This window comes from Monopterus albus, unplaced genomic scaffold (assembly GCF_001952655.1).
Source record: "Monopterus albus unplaced genomic scaffold, M_albus_1.0 scaffold13.1, whole genome shotgun sequence".
Taxonomy (NCBI): domain Eukaryota; kingdom Metazoa; phylum Chordata; class Actinopteri; order Synbranchiformes; family Synbranchidae; genus Monopterus; species Monopterus albus.
The window spans coordinates 1,785,149-1,807,366 of record NW_018127893.1 but is presented as its reverse complement, the minus strand read 5'-3'; the positions used below and the strand labels follow the sequence as shown (position 1 = coordinate 1,807,366).

The following is a 22,218-nucleotide window of genomic DNA, read 5'->3' as shown; positions in this document are numbered from 1 at the left end:
TTTTATTTGTAATGGGGTATTTATGTGATTCTATTGCTTATTTTACAAAGGTTAAGCATCAGTTCTTCCATTATCTCAGTGGAAGTTATTCAACAGTGATTGAACGTTTCTGTCCTGTAGAGGGCGATAGTACAATGGGTGCCATGCAAATAGACAAACACGTCAGATGAAGTAGAAGCGTTCGTTTCTTACTTCCGGATTAGGGTTGTCGCTTTCTCATGTGACTCTTGTTCTCTGTTGTAGATGATACAGTTCAAAGGTGGTTTTTGTATTGAACTGTTTTCTTGGATGAATAGCCACCGGACCGTTCCTGCTTTTTTTTTAGTAGTGTTTGGCTGTGTACGAACTCCTGAACCGGTGTGATTCAAGTGATGCAACATGGCAGCAACTGCTGTCCGTACGCGTTTTTTCTCAGTCCTACGGACACATACCATGGGTCAGATCCGTGGATTGGCAGAGAGGACAGTCAGCCGGGTGTCTACTGTGATACTTAACCACCGGGGAGCAGAGGCAAACACAAGCCTAGAAAGGAGAGCTCCTGCCTGGGAGAGAAGAAGTGGTTGGAATGGCAACACCAGCAGCAGCTCTCTTCTGATCAAGTCAGTGTCGGTGGGTCTGGGACTCTGTGGTGTGGCGCTTCTGGATAGTCAAAAAGACAAAGAAGTGACGGACAGAAGCATCTCAGTGTCCAGACGGTTTCTGGAATTCATCCTGTCACCAGCTCAGTGCGCTTCTCCCTTTAAACCTGACAGCCCTCGGTTTAAATACAACTTTATTGCAGATGTGGTCGAAAAATCCAATCCAGCTGTGGTGTATATTGAAATCGTAGGCAGGTGAGTTGGCAGAAAATCAGACTATAAAACACTAACATCTGAAATCACAATTTTGACTAGTAAATAGGGGAAGTCACTTTTGGTTACACTTCTAAAAATAAAAAATGTGATTAGTGAGTATTTCAAGTGTGGTTTGTACTTGAAAATACTCTCACGATGACATAATTTAGTGTAACACCTCTTAAACAAGTTAATAATTTACAATATAATATGACAATGGTCCATAAATCTCTTTCATGAGCAGCAGCTGGAAACATCTAAAGCATTTTTAAATTTAAATGAAGTAGAAAAGAGGAGTGATCAGATGTTCTGTACCTTCAGCTTGTACACAATTGTGTACAAAATCGATGATCAAAATTAGAACTAGTTGTTTGCTGTCAAATAATCGATCAACTAATTGACCATTGCCAAATAGTCTTTTGTCATATATAATGAGAAGAAGTTGTATCGACAAAGTGGTGCTCCAGGCCTTCGGTCATTTCAATAATGGTTGTCTCTTTGTGTGAATTAACCCACATATTACATTTTGCTTCCAAGTTAAATAAGATCACCTGCTTTTTTTTGTGTTACAGAAACCCATTTTCAGGTAGAGAAGTCCCAGTGTCCAATGGCTCTGGTTTCATTATCAGCAGTGATGGTCTCATTGTCACCAATGCCCATGTTGTGGCCAACAAGAGAGGTGTTCGTGTGAAGCTCACCAATGGAGATATGTACTATGCCACAGTGCAAGATGTAGATCCAGTGGCAGACATTGCCACCATCAAAATCAGTCCAAACGTGAGCAATAAGCTACAAAAAAAACTCTGCTAAAGGGGACCACATCTGGTTTTTATTTTACTGGAACTTCTTTTGTTCCATTATAGTGGTTGATGGGGGGGGTTTACAAAGTAACACACAGTACCTTACTACAGAGACTGCACCAAACAAATTAGAAAATCACAATAATGAATAAATTATCTGTTCCCTCTCCCTTAACATATAGGATCCTTTACCCACACTCACAGTTGGTCGGTCATCTGACGTGCGACAAGGAGAGTTCGTGGTTGCCATGGGAAGCCCGTTTGCTCTACGGAATACAATCACATCGGGAATTGTCAGCTCAGTACAGAGAGGCAGCGAGGAGCTGGGCCTGTCCAAGTCCAACATGGAGTACATACAGACGGATGCAACAATCGATGTAAGTATTAAGATTTTATACATTTATATACTGTATACACACAATTCAGTTAACATATTACCCATTTTAAGGACTGAAAGTATTTATAAACATTCCAAACACAGATCTACTGTGACTCTGATATGTCTCATCTTGTTTTTAACATCACCTGTGACTGTGTTTTGCAGTTTGGAAATTCTGGAGGCCCCCTGATTAATTTGGTGAGTCACAGTTCCTGTTTAAAGAGTTTGACACCAAACCTGTTCTGACTGCTGTGCTACAGGGGATTTTCAGTGTTTAATTTACTGTAGTTACAGCTGTTAATATTATACATAAAAAACATTTTTATACAGACCAACCTTTTGTCTGCTGTTGAAAGATACTTTATGGAAACTGATAGTTTGTGTATTTTGTGTGTGTGTGTACAAATGTTGTTCCTCAACAACTGGCAAAATCATCATTAGCAATACAACTGCAGGAGTTTACTGACTTGACGTTGCTCTTTGGCAGCCACATAACATACTGGTACACAACACAGTTTGGTCTGATGTGACACGCTGCCTTTTCTGAACGTGTCGTCTCTCCTCTAATTAGGATGGTGAAGTCATTGGTATAAACACCATGAAGGTCACTGCAGGGATCTCTTTTGCTATTCCATCGGATCGCTTGAGACTTTTTCTTGACCAAGCAGCAAAAAGAAAAAGTAGGAACAGGCTATGAATCAAAAGCTACACATCATACCTTCTTTTTCTGTTTTTCCATATTCTCTGTAGCCTCCAACTGCTCTCTTAAGAACTGAGTTTCACACAATGCTCTTGTCCATCTTCTCCAAGGTTCTCGGTCTGATGAGCCTGAGACAAAGCGGCGGTACATTGGAGTGATGATGCTGACACTGACACCACGGTAAATACTTCACATTACATCTGGTCCCCTTACACCAGGGTTGCACCACTGTATCTAAAACTGGATGTCTTTCCGTTTCTCCCTTTGCTTTAGTATCATTGCCGAGTTGAAGTTGAGAGATCCATCCTTCCCAGATGTGATGCACGGAATTCTAATTCACAGAGTCATCTTGGGCTCCCCAGCTGACAAGTAAGAAGACCAAGCTATTGTGAATATTGTTGGGTGGTGAAGCTTCCTCAAGTTGGTGCATCTGCAGTAAGATGTAGTGCTGATCCAAATGCACATTATTCATTTTGTGATGTTGTTTCAGTGCTGGCATGTTACCTGGAGACATTGTGGTGGAGATCAACGGGGTGAAGGCAAACACCTCAGAGGAGATCTACCAGGCTGTCCGAAACGGCAACAAACTCACCATGGTGGTGCAGAGAGAACATAAGTTGGTTCAGCTGCAAATGACTCCCGAGTACACAGAGTGACACTAACCTCGCCAACTTCACAGATGGACAGAAGGCCATATGTTCCTCTACACAAGAAGAAAACTGTGAACCGCCAGGTGGAAAATATTTCTGCAGTTAAAAGTTCTGCAAGTCAAGTACAGTCTGTCTTCTTTACATAGTCGGTGGCAGTGAGCTGCACAAGTTGTGATTTTTCAAATTCAGATCGAAGCATCATGAACTTGCCAATGCTTAAACACCTGCTAGTATTTATTCCCAGGTTTATTCCCAGGTTTCTCTGAGTTCAATAAACAACATTTTTTGACTCTACAAAGCACTGCTACTTCTTACTTTGTAGAATGATAAAATTTGCCAGTGTGATGCTTCTCTACTTCAAAATATAGATCTTGTAAAATAAGTTAATGAAACCTGAAACAATCTACTTTATTAAAGCCATTTAATATTAGATAGCAACAAGAAGCGTGAGCGACCCAACAATATGGCATGGATCAGTGATGTTAAGCTGACTCTTAACTGTGCAAACAAGTTTGACAACTCACAAATGCTACTACGGTGGCATTTAATCACAAGTAAAATAAGAATTGTTGAGATCCCACTTATTTAAACAGACTGCTCTGATTAAGTTATGCACAGTAAAAACCAAAAACATGAATTCAGTTCATGTTAGAGAAAATACCAATCCTACATGATGAGCAGCAAACAAATACAGTGAATGCTCTCCCATTTCATTTAGAGAGTACAAGTCAAAGCTGTGAAGCCATGCCGAGTAAAATAAAATTTCCCTGGTATATGTACAGTAACACACACAGTAAAGTAATAAAGTGACATGTACTGGACCGCTAAACAATTATATGCATTTACCTCAGACTGGTAGCTATTAAATGGAGAGGACATTCAAACCACTTTAGGTTTAAACAACTTATTTCTGGACTAAGGACATCTTGTTAAGTACTACAAGTATAGGAGGAAAAATAAAATAGTTCAAATCCCATTAAAACTACTTTAAAAAGGCTTAATATATATTGCTGGTAATATTTTTCTTTTTAAGAAAATATAAATTGTGCGACTGAAGCTTATAATACACTGCTGGCAGTAGCGCCAGGTTTTGTGGTGACCTGCTGGAAAAGGGTCATTTGTCAAGGCGCTGTGTGCTGAGAGACTCCCCAGAAGAGTGGGGAAAGAACAAAATGGAAAACAACTGGACATCTCATGATGCCTAAATCCCCTGCACCAAAACCCAGATGCTGCTATGGTGTTTGTCACGGTGGAATGCTGCAGATATCACATGATGTGCACAAACAGCAGCCAAACTATAATCACACTCATACAGATACATAAATAAGGGGCGGTAGGGGGAGGTTAGGTAGGGTGGGTGGAGTTTTGTAAAGGGAGCAACAATATGAGGAGAGAAACTGTAGTGTCCAGTCTAGTTCAGCAGTGAGCAGGCTAAGCTACGTTGGTGTGGTCCAGAGCCCGAAGCAGCTCCTCCCCTTGCAGCAGGTACTGACGGTCCTGCAAGGGGGCATTGACTTCGCAGTCGTAGCGGGTTAGCTGCGGCAGGGTGAAGGGGGAACTGGTGCCCTCCGACGTACCCAGCAGACGACACGCCAAATCTAAACATGAACAAGATATGTCAGAGTTGTGGTTCTTCTGATGTTTAGTTTCAGGTAACAGTCTGAAGTATTATCACAGCTCTAGATAATTCACCTGAAGGCAGCAGAATTATGGTCCTGGTTGTTCCTGACTGCGAAGTCTTGAGCTTTTTGCCCTGCACCAGTGGTTCCTGGGGCACATTTCCCTAAGGGGGGTGGGAGAGATCAATAGAGACGCCCAAACGCCAAAGGGTACAAGGGAATTAAGATCTATAAACCATGTCTTAAGTGTTAATGACTCACCTGTTCAACAATTTTTATGTCTCCCAGTTTTCTTTTGCGCTGTGCATTCTGAGCTGCCAGGGTCCTCAACGAGACTTCTTTGTCCAACTGTGGGGTCCTGCAGCACAGCAGCAGTCACTCTTAGATAATCTCCAAAAAGCTATCTAAATGTTCTCTGCAAAAGAAATGGTGGTGTATTTTTTGAGGCTTTACCTCTTGGCAATGAGGGTGCCAAGATGAGGAGGGCTGACTGGCTCAGGTGGTGCTGGGGAAGCTGTGCGACTGCCCGGTGAACTGAATGGGGAGCTGGGATAGCTGTCGACATCCTGTGTGACAAGGACTGGACAAGTCTCGAGAGATTTGACTGGTCCACAAGACAGAGGCTCCTCTGGGGTCAGACTGCGCAGCTGGAAGTCATCATCCATGGGGATGTAGGGAGCTAACATCTCCAGATCCAAGTCTTCCATTGCCTTAATGGAAGAAAAAAGGTGTAAAGAATCTGAATACAGAGAACCTTTTACTGTAGATCAACTATGAACTTGATTTAAATACAGTCAAATCTTTATTACCTGTGTGGTGAAAGGGGTCTTGGGTTCAGTATCAATGGCAAACAGTTTCTCCACCAAGTCTAATTTGAAATCTGAGCTCATATCAGAGTCCATGGGGAAACAAAAGTCGAGTGGGCTGTCAGCCTAAAGAGAGGAGAAGACAAAGGTCATTCCCTTCTCAGTATACAACAATAAGCAGGGAAAACAATATTGTCTGTATTGCAAAATGACAATAATTCAATAGTCCTACCTCTGTAGAACTATGGCTAATGGAGGAAGTGGACGGGGCTGAAGCATAGCCCTCAGTTTTTGCATCCTCGGAGGCGGTGATGACATGGAGAGGCTCAGTGGGTGGCAGAGGGGAAAGAGACAGAGCCAGCTTCTCACTGGTGGATGGAAGCATTACATCATTGTAGAGAGGGACCTCCTTCAGCAGCTGGATCTCTGAATCTGTACCAGAGGAAAAGTAGGTTAGACTGTTTTCTTTTACCACAATATAAACTAACTTGTTCTGTGGAGACGTTTAAGCACATATAGGGCCACACACCAGTGGAGCTGAAGTCCAGGGAGATGATTGCATCTCCAGCGGCTGGGGCCAGCAGGGTGAGGGCCTCAGGCTCTCCCTTCAGCTGGTCGTACAGGCTAGTCGCTGGCAGGGGCTCTACCACTTGGGTGAAGAGTTTGATCACATCCATCTCTGGGCTTTTGTCTTCTTCCTCCTCCAGCAGGGGTGGAGACATGTCAGACTGGCTGCTCTCGACTACAACCTTTTCCTCCTCTGGCTGCTCCTCTTTCACTGGCTTCACATCCTTGGTCTGCTCCAGAGACAAGATCACCTTGTCCTCCTGGATGCCACTGTGGTGACAAACACATCACATAGTTATGCAGACACAAGACTGAATTTACTGAGTATTCTGCATGGCTCTGGAAATAACCACAATATACTGTGCTCTCTCTTTTTTGTACATGCCAGTTCTTCAGATATCTCACTTCACTTGAGAAACAACAAACTGAAATATACAAGTCTTTTCTGAAAATAGAGATTCTGAGCCTTGTAGTACCTGAGCACAAAGTTGACACAAACAACACACTGTGGCTGGGAGTTCCTCCCCTCTTGGCCAACATCCGATACTGGCCAGTGCTGACCTGGCCTTTTGCAAACACTAGGAAAGAAAAGGGGAAATGATTTAGACATATAGGAAGGTTTTGGCAAAAATAAGTCTGCTGGAACTTGTTCAAGATTGCAGAGATATTTCAAGTTGCAACTGAAGTCCCATGCTTACAGTTATGGTGAGTCTTGGTAAGATGATCAGAGTCCAGAGCATGATAGTACTCATACACAGAGCGATTCAACAGGTCCTCTGGATCATAACCCATGAGCTCAGTGATCCTGAACAAGCCAAAAAAAAAAAACAGATTAATTTACAGACTGAGCTCATGCAGTAGCTACATTGAACACTAGGTGGCTCTGTGCGACTATATTGTTGCATGCTTTGGTCAAAGGTACTACACATATACTGTTATCACCCAAGTAGCTATGTCAGGCTTCTGACATATACAATATCCGCTCGGATGGGCAAACTCACCTCTCATCACAATATGTGAACTTCATGTCCATTGTATGGCGGCTTAGAAAAGTCTTGGTGTCCAGAGGGACCTCAATGTTGGAGGGGTGTGGGATGGGGTCACAGATCAACACCAGGTAGGGGACTGGTGGCTCCATGTGCTCCTCAGTAAGCTGCTCAGTGTGGGGGTCATAAACACGCACATGACCGGAGCAGTGCAGCACCTAGGAAGAGATGACAGGAGGCTCAACACACTATTTCAATTTCCAGACCACATGTAGGTGCAGTAAAAATGAATGCCAAGTGTTTTGTCTGTGTCATCATTACCAGAGAGTCAGATAAACGTGCATATAAAATAGCTCATACGCATTGGGGAAGTTAAACAATATACATCAACACTGCTTTTTTCATACAATTTGACAATGCTATTTAGCCAGTACTAATACTGATCACTTCCAATTTCTCTATGCTTTATTGTAAAGTGTAAGACGAAATGTGACAAGAATTTGTAATAAACTTGTAATTAAGGGCTTTCTTTGAATTCTTAAAATTATAATATATCTGCCATGTTTTGTGTTCATTATCATTTGATTTCTTGGCTCATTTGCCATCGTGTTTAACCATCTCATGTAGGTTTTCTCTGTCAAGTACAGATGTGGGCGGTTTCATTTATTTTAAGACAAGCATGTTGGTGTATTTCCTTTGCACATTTTACTGGGTCACTGCTGATGTAGATATGGACCTTTTTTAAAAATATAGTTTTACCATCAGCACATAAAAAAAATCATATTAAATCATTTCATGTGTCCTGCTGCTTAATTGCTGGCTTGTGGACTATAGAGTTGGGAGCAACAATAAACTGTCCTCACAGTTTCATTATAGCCATTCCCACTGCTGACACTTGACAAGCCCTGCAGCCGCTGAACGTAGCCATTTGTGTAATTTTCCACAGTTTTACAACTCAGGCCTTATTCAATTTAAAATCTATTTTTATTGTCCTCATCAACAGCTCTGGTGATGACAAACCTACCTACACATGGTTAGCATGACAATAGCAACAATCACATTCACAGATTCCATCTGAATTTCTGAGTGTGCATCTCATCAGTGATTCCAGCACAACTTACCTTCCATGTAGCTGACTTGACATTGACAGTGCGGCCCCTGCTTGTCAGAGTGCATTTCATTCGGAGGAAGAAGCTGCGCTCTGTATTTGGTTCCTTGGTCTTTTTGGAGCCTATTGAATCACACAAGTAAGAGGAGGGTCACAGTTTAAAAAGGGGAAGCCAGGCTCTGTATGATGACATGTACATGTGGGAAAAAGGCTGAATGATGACCGTCAGAGTTTACAACTATCTCTGTTTCATTTAAGTGTTTCATTATAAAACTGCAATGGCTTTGACCTGTGAGGACCTACATAAAGTGAAGGAGGTGGCAGATTTCAACAGAATTACAGCTGAGATAGTATCAGTATGAAGGCAGGTCCTAGAAGAAACAGAAAATGTGCCCACACATGTGTGTCTACTGATTAGATTGTGTATGATATACATTTCAGTGGAAAGCCTTTTAAAGTTGTAGCAAAATTAATATTTGAAAAATTCTACTGAGAAACTAAACATAACCCACTGGAAATACCACAAAAAAAGTGAACGAATTAATTCTGCTGACATAAAGCCAGGCTGACATATGATCTGTACTGTTCCATTTGTGAAGAGGACAAATGATAAATGGTTCTGACAAACTGAATTTGCATGCTCAGAGCGAATTGGATTCCCTACTGGTGGTGCTTGTGTGTGTGACTATAGAAATCTTATGACACTCCTCACTGCTGTTGTCCCTCACCGGTTCTGTAGACCAGCATTTCCCTCAGCTCCTCCTGGTCACAGGGATGTGTGAAGTCAAACACACTGTGTCCAGTCAGATCAAACTGCAGAGACCAGAGTGAGAACCGAATAAGTGCTCTAACTTCATACATGCATATGCAACAGTTTTGTAGTTACCCCAGGTAAAAACTATATAGGGACTTCTAACCTTTCCTATCAAAAGTAAATTTACCTCAGACACTTTACAAATATATAAATCAGTAAACAGCAGAGTAAATTATTTTCTACATTTTGTCTGGTGTTTACTGAGCAGCATCTGTTAAAATCATTCCTTACATTTTCTTCTTCTGACTCCCACCCATCATATGCTCCTTCCTCTATGCTCTCATTAATGCTGACACACAGCAGATAAAATCAGACAAACCTGTGCCAGTCCGAGGCACTTGTTGACATTCTCGGAAAGATAGATCATATCTCCGTCTTCAGACAGCACCATGAGAAAGCCATCCAAAGCCTTCAGGTAGGAGCTGTTCAGCTGAATATCCAGCTCTGTTTCCCCCTCTGCCACTAGCTCATCTGGAGGAGATAAACAGGGAAAAGAAAAGCAAGTGTAAATGAGGTGCAGGTCATCAGAAGTCATCGTTGTTGTCTACAGAACATGTACGCAGAGTAGGACGCTGCCACACATACACTTTAACCACAGTTGCATGTGGGATCTATGTACTGTATATGCGAGTCAATTTTTTAGAGCAGCTGACTTAGTGTTTAACCATCTATCACTGTTTTCATCTCCATCTTAAACTGTGCTCAGTATTTCTCTCACTCTTTTCGAGGTGTCTTTTCTTTCCTTCAGTAGTCCTTTAAATTATTTTAAATGTGATGTTTACTACAAGTAAATCCACTGAAAATTTGTTGTTAGAAATATTTTCAAGCTACTTTTAAGATAATCACCATAGCTGCACAATATAATTATCAGTAGACTTCAACTGAACAAAGACAGCTGTGCCATCGCCATCAGATCTAACAACCACAGATACTGACCAGTGCGGAGTAGTTTCCTCATGCGCAGGTAGCTGATGGTGAGCCTCATGATGGAGGCCTTATCCAAGCTGGAGCCGACGCTGTGGGGCAGCGGAAGCTGCTGGGCCAGTTCGTAGAACACCTCTGACTCCTTCCCACGCCGGCATCGCGCTGCATCCCTTGACTTCTCCTTCCTCCGCTCTGAGCTCACTCTGTGGGAGACAAGTGGTGGGTTAACCACAGACTGGTCACAGACTGGTTCTGATCCTGCTATGCACACTACAAGAGCTGGCATACCTCCCTCTGTGTGTAGAGTCTGGTCAGCCCCTGGCCTGTCAGTGGGGGAAGGCTGCAGCAGTTACAGTCTGCAACAAGCAAGCTCACAGACAAGCCACCACCTGGACCCCCATCAGACTCATTGATATGCATGGATAACTATGAGTGTCTCATTGGCTGCTGACCAGAAGAAACAGAGTCCCCCTAAGAGTGACTGGCTGGAAGGAGGGGATCTCATCTCTGTATCCTGGCACACAGCTGAGCTACAGTGCAACATCCATATCCAGGACATTTAAAAGCCTGGCTCAATGGATCCTAAGGAAGAAGTATCATAATACTGGTAGAAACACAGAGCAAGTGACATCCTCACCTACTACAATGAACATACATCATATTTTCTTTATTTTATATTAGCAACCCTCATAAGTGCTCCCTGCTTGTACTAGCTCCATTTAGGATGCAGCATTTATAGAGCCTCAACACACCGTAAACAAGATTTTGAGGCCTGGCAGTATATTAGGGTGGTTCCACATTAGGGACCCAAGCCCGGATCAGAGTACACTTGACCCAAAAGTCTGGTTCATTTTGATCACTGTGAACTTGGGCACTGTGGCCGAGTCCACTTGAAGAGGTGGTCTCAAGCATGATTCATGTGTAATCGAGTGCGGTCTGCCGGAGATGCGAACACAACCATTCACATCTCCGGGGGCTGCTATGTGACATCATAACGATTTGACTCTGTTGGTTTAAACATTTACAAAGATGGCTGCAAAATGATCTCTGTGGAGTACTGAAGAAATAAAATGCTTGTTTGACATTTGGGCTGATGAAAACATACAAAGACAGCTGGTTACTACATACAAAAACTCTGAGATTTATGGAAGTATTTGTCAGTATTTACATGCACGTGGAACAAAAACAAATGTCACCCAGTTGGAATAATAACTCATACAAATCCTAAAAAAATATTCTGTTGATCACAACGCACAACAGGAAAACCTTGGTTTCTAACTTAAGCACTGATTTTTATTTGCACTGGTGACTATGTTTGAAGCTCACAAGACCAGTAACATAAATAGACCTAAACCTTCATTGTAAGAGCAACAGCCTCTCTGTTAGTCAACCTGACTGCCTCCTGAATTTATATTACAGTGTTTCTCACCACCACTTCCTCACAACCTCAAATGCACTTTCGAAGACACTGGAGCAGCTTCGCAACATAATGGAGAGTGAAGCTCTTCCCTTTGAAACGTAGCCTACATCTAATTGAAATTGATCTGTTATGCACTTAGAGGATGGACAAGTTATAGTGTTGGTATTTGAGGCTCTCCGGCAAGAAAATGGACCAGTGAACTAAAATTAGCCTACTGTGTATCAAATCACCTGACAGGTTTCCTATTTGACCGCACACATTTATCACTTTTTATCTTCAGTGTTCTTATCTTTATTTTTTAGCACCATTATCTCCCATTTCCTGTTGCCTTACAATCACATTGAGAGTCTCTGTACTGGAGTCAAATTCCTTGTATGTTCAAACATACATTCACTCAAGATGAGTCTGAGCCTGAGGCTGCAGGTAACACCTTTTGTTTAAGACCAAAACCTTCCATCAGATAATGCTGATGTGCAAACTACTCTGCACATCACTTAATTAGTCCTCTGGGGTAAACAGATTCACGTAACTCTGAGCATAACTCCAGCAATGTCTTGACACATGAGGGCACATGGGGATTTTGTGTGCTGATGGTCGCTCAGGTGCCTCCCAACCAAACAAAAATCACTTTTCAACCCTTAGAATGTAAACAAACATAAATAAAAATCAAATACAAATATCCAACCTGCCCAACACATGTTGAATGATGGCCCAGCCACACCTGTACCTGATGTCTTTCATTTCATCTCCATTTGATAACAAAGGCCAGTAGTTACAAATGAGATTTTTGGTTATGCATGTACCAAAACGCCTCCTCACAAAATGTTTGTTTGTACTGTAAACATGCTTCAACCTAGCCTGTAATTACAGTTATGTACAAGCACTATGTACAAGTGTATGCATTCATTCACATGTCTGCACATTTACTGCATAACAGTACATTCCCCTTTATTGTTATATTACATGTAAATCTGCTGCTGACTGTTTTTACCAATCATATCCGCTGCCATTGGTCATTTGTACTACTCTCCACGTGCATCTCAATCTCACAACCATCTGACAATCTTCGTTATTATTTGCACTACTGTCACTGATTGTACATGGTTTGAGTCATAGCCTACCGGTTGTACCATTTAACTTTATCCTAATCACTTTGACTTAGTTTTCTTATTCTTTATAGTCTATTTCGGGGGCGACTGTAGTTCAGGGAGTAGAGCAGTTGTCTCCCAACCGGAGGTTCGAATCTCAGTGCCTGCAGTCCACGTGTCGAAGAGTCCTTGGGCAAGACACTGATCCCCCCAAAGTTGCCCCCGATGGTTAGAGCCATAGGTTGAGTTGGTGCCTCAGATGCTACCTCGGTTCAGTACGGGAAGCAAATTCCTTGTGTGTAACATACTTGGCCAAATAAAAAGTGATTATCCTTATTATTTTTACTCTTCTTTTATTCTATTTTAGTTTCCTAAATGGTATGGCATTCAATACTAGTTGTTGTGCTGTGTAGAGTGCACACCATTGTATCACATACCTTTATGCAAATTCTGTTCAAATGAAGTTCAACTGTAATATTCCACTCCACTACACCAACACTTAACACAAAGGTATAATGCAGTGTGTGCTTAAGTGTCCAATACAACCACTTCTGCACTTTATGGTCCTTTTGACTGTTGTGATACTTAATGAAAATTTAATCTGCTATTATGTGAAAAGTCACCTCCACCAGCTTCAGACAAAACATGTAGTTAAAACAAACCGGTTTCCTTATTGTTTAAAAAAAAAAAAAAAAGAGGAAAAGCCACTGTTACATGATATTATTAAGGGACTGGATTATGCATGTCTAGCAGAGAACTGCTAGACATGCATAACCCAACTTTACTGCAAACACAATACATTTGCAGTTTTTCTCACTCAATTAGACTTGCTTTAATTTCTAATAAGAATGAGTGCAATTAAATAAAAATGCATTTGAGTTGCTAACACACCTGAACAAGTGGATTGGAGATGAATGGGGAAACAAACCAATGTACAATGAAAATCACCCTAAGCAAAAGTACCAGAAATGCTTGTGTGTTACTAGGAGCTACTGTACTTTATTAGTCAAACATTCTCGCTACTGTTTAGTTTGACAATAAACACTGTCTGCTCTACTATATAATTCAGTTCAGGGGAAAAACCCCCAACTGAAATCTCTACCTAATATGGGTGCAAAATGCAAAGCAAGTCTGAAATCAATCACCCTTTACAGTCAAATAAACCCTTGGAATAATCCCCAGCCACATGACATTTTTAAAAAACAGTTCAGTAGGGGTCTCCCTTAAATTACTGAGCATGATGTCATAAGTGCATTACCAACATACTGTCTATATTGTAGTGGGTTATAAAATCAATATTACACCCTCTTTTGGAAGTGGAATCACAGCATTACATTTGAGTATGAAGGTTAAATGGCAGGGATGTGAGATATTACCTTGTGTTCCGCAACTCAATAAATAATTGATCATCCTAATCGAGTCATAAAACAGAAGAAAACTCTTACTGGAATCCGAATAAACATTTATATTGATTGTAAACATATATTCGTTTTATATCTATATTTTGACAAACTTGACGCGTTTGTTTGACTTTACTTAGCTTTTATTGGATAAACCTATACAAACCTTGTTCTAATTGTCCCATGATGACACCTATGGGTGTGTCGGGCTCTCGTGCCATAAGATCTAGCAATATCAAAATGTGACAATAGCTCCCATCGAGGCAAAAGTTGTCTCACGATATCAGTACATAACAGAACCAGGAGTGTGATGGCACAAATTCACATTAGTCTAGCAAAACCACAACTCTCTGCTGTTTTAACACACAGAGCTGCATTTGTTAGTGGTGAGGGCTTGCAGGGGGAGCACTAACAAAAATGCATGGCATGTCATTATGGTGCATTAATTGTGGCCAAAATATGACAGTGAATAGCAGTGAATGCTCATGCCAACATGTAGGGCTGCACGATTAACTGTTTCTCAAGCATGATTTTGATCCCTGTGCAATGTCATGTGACAATGATTCTGCTACGTTTGCATTAGCATGGAGATGCCTTGCATCAAACCAAGCGCTTCCTTTTCCTCGCTAAGCTGCGCTAACCAATAGCAGAAATGCATTACATCACGTGATGCGCTGTAGACAGGAAGAGAAGACCGATTCAAAAACAAATCCAACATGTTTGACATTATGAAATTATAAGAAAGTATAAACTGTACCCTCCTACAGCTACTTTTAAACGTTGCGCTGCCATAAGATTTCTTAAAAAGTGACAAAATATTACCTCGTCTTGTTCTCATCAACCCAATATCATGTATCGTCTCACGAGCTAAGTGTATTGTCACACCCCTAATGACATCTGATCCAAACGCACCAACTGACGAAGACCATGAAGGGCAGTTAATAGCTTTGAAAAGCTAAGTCCTCCTTGAGTTGTTACTATTTTTTCCACACCTGAGCAAACTTCTTTTTTAGCATGAGGACTATTTAGCCATACATTAGCATAATGTGCGGTAACAATTACCACTTGACAAACTGGTTAATAACTTGTCAAATAATGTGTGTAGTCACATGTACTATTACAACAAATTCTTGATACAAATACATAAAATCAGAATTCTGCTTATCCTCAAACCGTTTACCTGTCATTTCATCTTATATTTTCACTATCAGCAGTAACATGAAGGCTCACAAGTTCATAGTATAAAATAATAAAAACTGATGTGAAGCCAGCAGAGACTAGCCTGTCTTTTACTGAGCTGTCTAGTCATGGTAAAATTTCCAACATTATAAATCGTTCATCGAGCAAATATAACTCAAATTACTTCAACTGATTATATTTTGCCTATGTACATGAAACATACCCAACCTATGCACTCCATTCTTAACAAAAAGTCTCTAAATCAGTAGTTTGGCTACTCTGACTCACTGACTGTACAAAATCTGCCTCCAGCTGATCCACTATTTTACTTCCTTTGGCTTCCTGTGTGTGTTTCCATTTAAAAAGCTTAATTGTTGACATGTGTTCAGTAACAAGGGAATACTCTGGGGCGTCCAAATTACTGCCTATGAAAAAATGACCTATGCTTTATGTGACTGTATGAAAGGATTCGTTAAAACAGGAGTCAATCATAAATGTGGGAAATTACTCTAGCTTTGACTACAAATGCAATTTTGCAGAATATACAGGAGCCATAAAAGCATTTCAGCTAGTATCCTCTGTTAATGTCACTATCCATATCCAACAAACTTCTCAAATGTACTGTGCAACACGTCAAACACCTTGCATACAGAAGTATTGTATTTATGCTTCCTTCCTTGCATAATTTGTGACAATCTGTCAAAGCCATTATAATGCTGGTATTTATTTATTAATGAAGAAAGCAAAAACAGATGTGTCATTACACAGATTGATGTGGGATTTGAAATCTTACTGCAGAACACAATTCCAGATCATGCTTTCTGATAAAATGGCTTTTTGATCCTTTAACTTACTGTGAAACTCAAGCTTCCTTCACAATTAAAGCTTAGGAAGCCTAAACTACTTGTTTTATATATCCTACCTAACTGGCAAACACCTCATTTCATAACTTGATCTGTGATGACCATTCACAGCAAACTGTGATTTAGAAGTACAATTAAATAAAGTATTCAGTGCAAATTTTATTTCATTTTTGGTCTTCAATGACAAAACATAAATCAAAAAACTGTGCACACGCAGAATACATACCCTTTTCCTGTACCTGCAAGTTACCCAATTTCTATTTCATGTTGTAACTAGCCTGCACACAAGTGAAAACTGTAGTTGAATGTGTCAGGACAACCTGGATATCACCAGCCAGTGAATCACTATATACATCTGGCCACTCCTTTTGACGTCAAGCCCTAGTGATTAAGCCCTAGAGACCAATAATGCCAGGGCATCTCACAAAGACCAGCTAAAACCGCATCAAACCAGACAGCAACTTTTTATAAGAAAAAAACTGAGCACAGAATTACTGAATCCAAACAGGATGTTGATCCTTCACTTATGCCTATACAAGGTGCTACACTTCAAACCAGTAGAGAATGAGTGAAGCCCACTGGAAAACTTGATGTAGTCTACAATAATAACACATCCTAACCGGAACAAGTGGTTGGAACTGAAAACACTATAATTACAGATAACTATCTAATTAGATGGCCTACAATTCAGACATTTTAACTACTGCCACTCAGCCATTTTGCTGCAAGTACATAACACCAACAATCTGAATAAAATTTTAATAGTGACTCTCAGTGGGATTTTAGCCTGAAGAACAAAACAGAACCCAGGACTCTATATACTTAGTAAGTGTGACATAATGTTCCACTTCCAGGTCCAAACTCCACCAGACCCAAATGGTGGAGCCTGTCATCCTCTAGACAATAACATCTATTTATCAGTGAGAGTAAAAAAAAAAAAAATTTCAGCAGTTCAGAGATATAAGATAAGTGACCACAACAAAAGTAAACTTGACCACAAGCTCAGCTTCTTTGTTTTCTATGTGTGAGTGCCCCGTCTCACACAGACATGGAAGCATGGAGTCACATTTTACACAGACGCCAACACTCAATATGTGCCACAAAACCAACCATAATGGAGAGAGTCTTTAATCAAACACCTGTAGAAGAAACAACACAACAACAAACTTGCAGAAATGCGACATCTTCACTCTCCCCACGGTCAAAAAGCCTGAACCCGTTCAGTCCACTAAAACCACCGTGGTGCTCGTTTCGATATCTGAATACTAAAAACTGATTACCTACTCAACAAATATTCGAATAGCCAGATTGTCAGGTCCAGGCCCAGGCCCAATTTACCTGACTTTTCATTCAGATCTATCAAAACAATGGGAAACATAACATTTCGGCATATTGAATTGAGGACCCGAAAAAGAAAAATCCCCGATTTTTTTCACAAAAAATCCGATTTACGATTTAAAGTGTTTTTTTTTTCCCCCTACTTAAAATAAATATGCAGATGACAAAGAAATTGTTCAAAACAAATATTATTTTATTTTGTTTTGATTTTACCTTCTGGGATAAAAGTGCAATGAGAAAGAAGCCAAAATACAAGATGTCTGGCCCTGCCATTGTAAACAGTGAAAACATAACATAACATAAAACATAACCCTTTAAATAAGTTTTCTTTAAACACAAGTTTAACATCTTGCTATTCAGTAGATAGGAGGTAGTTCTGATAAAGTGCAAACAAAACATTCACACAGCATTAAATATCAGCGCATAAGGTGCTTATTTGTTGTGATGTTTTTAGTCCAAACATCCTTTCTTTTTTTTTCTTTTATACACTCTTAGCCAGGAAGACAAGCCTGTCTACGACACACCTTCCAGCTACCTAGTGATCCTTTGGCGTATATTGTTATATAGCTGAGGCAAGGTAAACTTCAGAAAAATATTTGCGGCTTGGTAAAACATACCTGGTGTCCAAAACTTTCAGCATGTGATTAAACCCCGGATTTTCCACAGTATATATGGGCACCATATCTTTTGCGATATACATTGTGACAGATTCCGTGATCGCTTTCTGTCGGGCCACATTCTTATCATATGGGATACCATTTGTAAATGTTTGTAAGACTGCGGGTTGTTTTTCGGCGGGTGTAGTTTGGCTCCCGCTGTCTCATTCGTTTCGTAGGGTGTGACATCTCTCCCACTCGGCAGCATGCCTCTGTTTGAGGTGCTGCATTAAATCGGTCGTACTGCAACCTTTGGTAGCAACATACTTTAAACACACTTTGCAGCGGGGTGTTGTTTGTTCTGCGTCTGACACGGCAAAACCAATTCCATATTACTGATGACACTGTGCCTTTTTTCTGAAGAGTTCTTCCCTGCTCGCTGCCATGCTATCTCTATGGCAAACGCGTGGGGGTTGGGCTGAGCCCACTCAGAACTACAGGAGCCGAGAGGGGAGCGTTCGGCGGATGTTAAAGATAAAACCGATTTTCATTCAAACAAACCGATGTAAACTACACATTCGAGTTAATCGTTAAAATCGATTTATCGCCCAGCCCTAGTTACACGACAGGCCAATTTTTAAAAAAATATAACATTGTCTAATATGCAGTTTAGAAATAATTATTTTTGTTTGAGGGTGTCTGTCAGGTGCCTCTCTCCATGTCTCCTCCCTGATCGAGTGTGACCTGAGAATACTGCTTTTAAAGGATTTTGCACATACACCAAGGTTTATGGAAACGAGGTGTTACCTTCACTGATTCTTCACCCAGGATTCTCCAAAATACCGTTAAGTTTGTGATTATTTAATATTTTCCCATGAAACACCAATGCCACTGTGTTTGTCTCCTGTCTGCACTTTTAATGTTACACCAACATTACAACGTCAGCAATCAGTGTTGTTATAATAGGACGGCAAGGGTTCCGTATTAGCATAAGCAGGTATACAGGCTATGGGTGAAACGCAAACTGCAGACGAACCAATGGATAAAAGCAAACAGACCATCTGGCTGGGACCCAGAGCTGTGGGAGAATTTTGAATGAAGCAATGACTCATTCACTGCGTTCATGATGAGAAAATGAGCAGTTTGTTTCAAATGGCTTAGTAGTTCAAACTGCAGTTTGCACAAACTTGAAAGTTTATTATAGTTTTATTATTTGATATATTTCATTATGTGGGTTTTCTTTTCATTTATTTATTTTTCTTAAAGATTGTCGCTCTGACAAATATTAAATATGTGACCAAAAAAAAAGAAGTTCCGATTACAAGTTCATACCACTACCTGTCCCGTCAGTAGGTTGAGGTAGGACGCAAAAATGTAACACACAGACCAAGATCTGTGATTTGCTAGATGCGAGTATGGGCATGCATGTCAAAATTAACCTACTTGTGCAGTCAATGTTAATTACTATGTTTTTATAGAAGCATGGCATGAAACACCATGAAGGTCACCTACATATTACACTCAGTGTAGAGTGTACTTGATCAGTTGTTGACAAATCATCCATATGCAACTCAAATCTACCAATTATATAGAAAAGGCTCATCAAGCAAAAATCAAAACTTAATGCACGATCTCAGTTTCTTTCTTGTCTTTAAAATTACTTCAGATTATTACAGGCCAAGCTAATCTTGTAAATCTGAACATTTTATACAGTGAAAAAGTAATCAAAAGACAATTTAACTATGATAATCAATTGCCACATGTAACCCCCTTATTTGACTCTCACTTTTCAAATATGAGTCTAGTGAATTTGTGAATGAGATGGCCAGGTGAAGAAACCAGTTGTTGTCCGGCATCCTGTGGTATCACTAGTTCCCAAAACACTTTACTCGTCTCTTAGAGTAGACAGATGTTTAAGTAACACTTGATTACATTTGCTTCTTATGTAGACGAGCTTTGTAGCCACTAACAAAATATTTTGACCCTTGCTGAGACTGAAGTTAAAGCAGATTTTGTGTAACTGAAATTGAAAGTGGTTAAAAATGCAGCTGCTGACAACTTCCACATGAATCTAAATTAAGAGGACTATTTTTGTAATCAATCCGATACCAGGTCAGAAAAATATACTGTCAGCTTCGTTAAACCCTAAATATTTCCACTAAAACAACACACTACTCTCCAGCACTGCTCACATGAGCACTGGCATCATTTCACTGAACATCGTCAAGGTTGGCATATCAATCCCAGACACTGCACCACCAATGATGTACTCTTGATAAGTGTCACGGTCAAAACAAATGTAAACAACGCAAATGTTGCATTTAGGATGTCACAACAGGGACCACAAACAAAAATTACTTCCACCGCCAACGTTAGCGTTAACCTCATTTCAAAGCATATTTAATCAAGGTAAACAGACAAAATCAATCTAATTAGACACTGTGTGAATCAAACAGTAAACACTGATAGCTTGCTAAACAAACCATTTTACATGAACATCGACTGATTGGTTCTATACCCGCTAGCCAGCTATGTTAGCCGCTTGCTAACGATAATAGCGTCGCAGGCAAACGCATTTTTGTCGAACAAACATGTCAAACTAGCAATTAATCTTGAAATAAAACTCATAATGTCACTGCAGTAATAATAATAAAGTACCAACCGCACAACAAAGTCGTTCAGTTAGTTCTTTAAAAACAATTTAGCGTGCTACGTAGGATTAGCTAGCATTGACGTTACCTCTTCTTCTCGGGTACAATTCCTGTGTCCATGTCAGGACGAAAGGACCTGAGTTGAGTCTCTCTGTCGGTATCAAGCTGTGTCCGGGCCCGTCGAGAAATAAACCAAAATCTCACGATTTATCACCAATATGACTGCGTAAATCCTTAAGTGGGTAGCATACGAATTCTCGCTGTGTTTATTTTATCAAAGAAATCACTTTTTCATCCGCTAAAAACAACACATTCGTTTACATCTCCAAAGACAGTGCCACGCTGTAGAGAGGTTACTTGCTGAAACACAATTGTACCGTAGAGGAGCACTGACTCCTCCCCCTGCTCCGCGGGGGCGCGCAATCACATGCTTTTACCATCGAGGACGCGCAGAAGAAAAATGAGAGCTCTGAGAAAGGAGTAAAAAAAAAAAATAACTGAAGGTGTGGACTAAAGTTACACTGTATTTAGGCCATTAAATTTTTCAGGAGTGCAATTTATTTGTCATTTTTGTAATAACACTCCATGTTTCTTCATTATACTATAGGACTAATGCATGTTTCAGTTTCTAGATTTGTAAAAGGTGTTTTGCTGAAAGTGAATTTTGTAGTTGGTATGTTGTTAATCATATTTTTTCAGATTAAAGCCAAGACAAATTTGTGTGCCATTCTATATGGCGATCTAAAGAGCGTTTGAATATAATTGTTATTTTAAAGTAAGCTAAACCGCTTTTTTCCCTTCAGCACAGAATAGTAATTCAGCATTAACAAAATACAGTTTATGTATGTACATAAACTGTACTTGGGATTTCAGTATGCTTCCATTTCACAGACACTGGCCTGGAAATAATTTAGGTAATTTTCATGTACTGCAGAACTCACTCAAGGCCTTCCTCTCCTACTACCATGGATTATGTTTGGCAATTCAGGTCACCTGTGATTCAGTTCTTGCTTGGAAATATAATGTGGAGAATCGAGAAAACAATGTCCCAACCTCTCCAGGAAAGTTCACTCCCCATTAATTCTCATCTTTGCTATGTTGCCTTGTAATACTTCATCCACCGATTCAGCACATTTTGGTTGTTACATTTGGAAATGACAATAAAGACAGCTTTGGTTGTCACTTGCTAGAACTGTTGACTGGGTGGTACAACACCACAGTGTGAGTGACAGATCAGTGAAAAGCATTGAACTTATACTATAGTATACAACTATTCTGGATTCCTGCACAGTGTTAATAGCTGCACTTCAAATGACTAAGCTTAAAGGTTTATTTTGCCTAACTGGTTATGCCTGTATTCAACATGGAAGTCAAAATGTGTTAAAGGTCAATGTAAGGATTACTCAGCTGAAGCAAATCATGTTTTAGTCATTCTGATTAACTTTACGGTTGTCTGGAAGTTGTCTAGAATATTAGTCACACCTCTTCATGTACTAT

The 22,218-nt window shown here is 40.3% G+C and overlaps 2 protein-coding genes across 2 annotated transcripts; one reads left to right on the top strand and one right to left on the bottom strand.

Moving 5' to 3' along the window:
* The first annotated feature begins 329 nt into the window (after positions 1 to 329).
* On the top strand, positions 330 to 3,599 carry LOC109955094 (serine protease HTRA2, mitochondrial-like). Its single transcript, XM_020590931.1, has 8 exons — positions 330 to 833; positions 1,406 to 1,610; positions 1,816 to 2,010; positions 2,178 to 2,210; positions 2,584 to 2,692; positions 2,823 to 2,892; positions 2,986 to 3,081; positions 3,203 to 3,599. Exons 1-8 carry the CDS (start codon positions 379 to 381, stop codon positions 3,366 to 3,368), a joined length of 1,329 nt encoding a protein of 442 aa, XP_020446587.1. The 5' UTR covers positions 330 to 378; the 3' UTR covers positions 3,369 to 3,599.
* A 706-nt stretch (positions 3,600 to 4,305) lies between these two features.
* Positions 4,306 to 21,109, bottom strand: hif1aa (hypoxia inducible factor 1 subunit alpha a). The gene is given in 16 exon segments (XM_020590928.1): positions 4,306 to 4,960; positions 5,055 to 5,145; positions 5,243 to 5,339; positions 5,435 to 5,691; positions 5,791 to 5,913; positions 6,020 to 6,219; positions 6,317 to 6,624; positions 6,831 to 6,879; positions 6,882 to 6,932; positions 7,053 to 7,159; positions 7,356 to 7,558; positions 8,462 to 8,571; positions 9,177 to 9,261; positions 9,582 to 9,733; positions 10,199 to 10,389; positions 20,810 to 21,109. Coding segments are annotated over 16 exon segments (2,223 nt in total). The 5' UTR covers positions 20,842 to 21,109; the 3' UTR covers positions 4,306 to 4,793.
* Between the last annotated feature and the right edge of the window lie 1,109 nt (positions 21,110 to 22,218).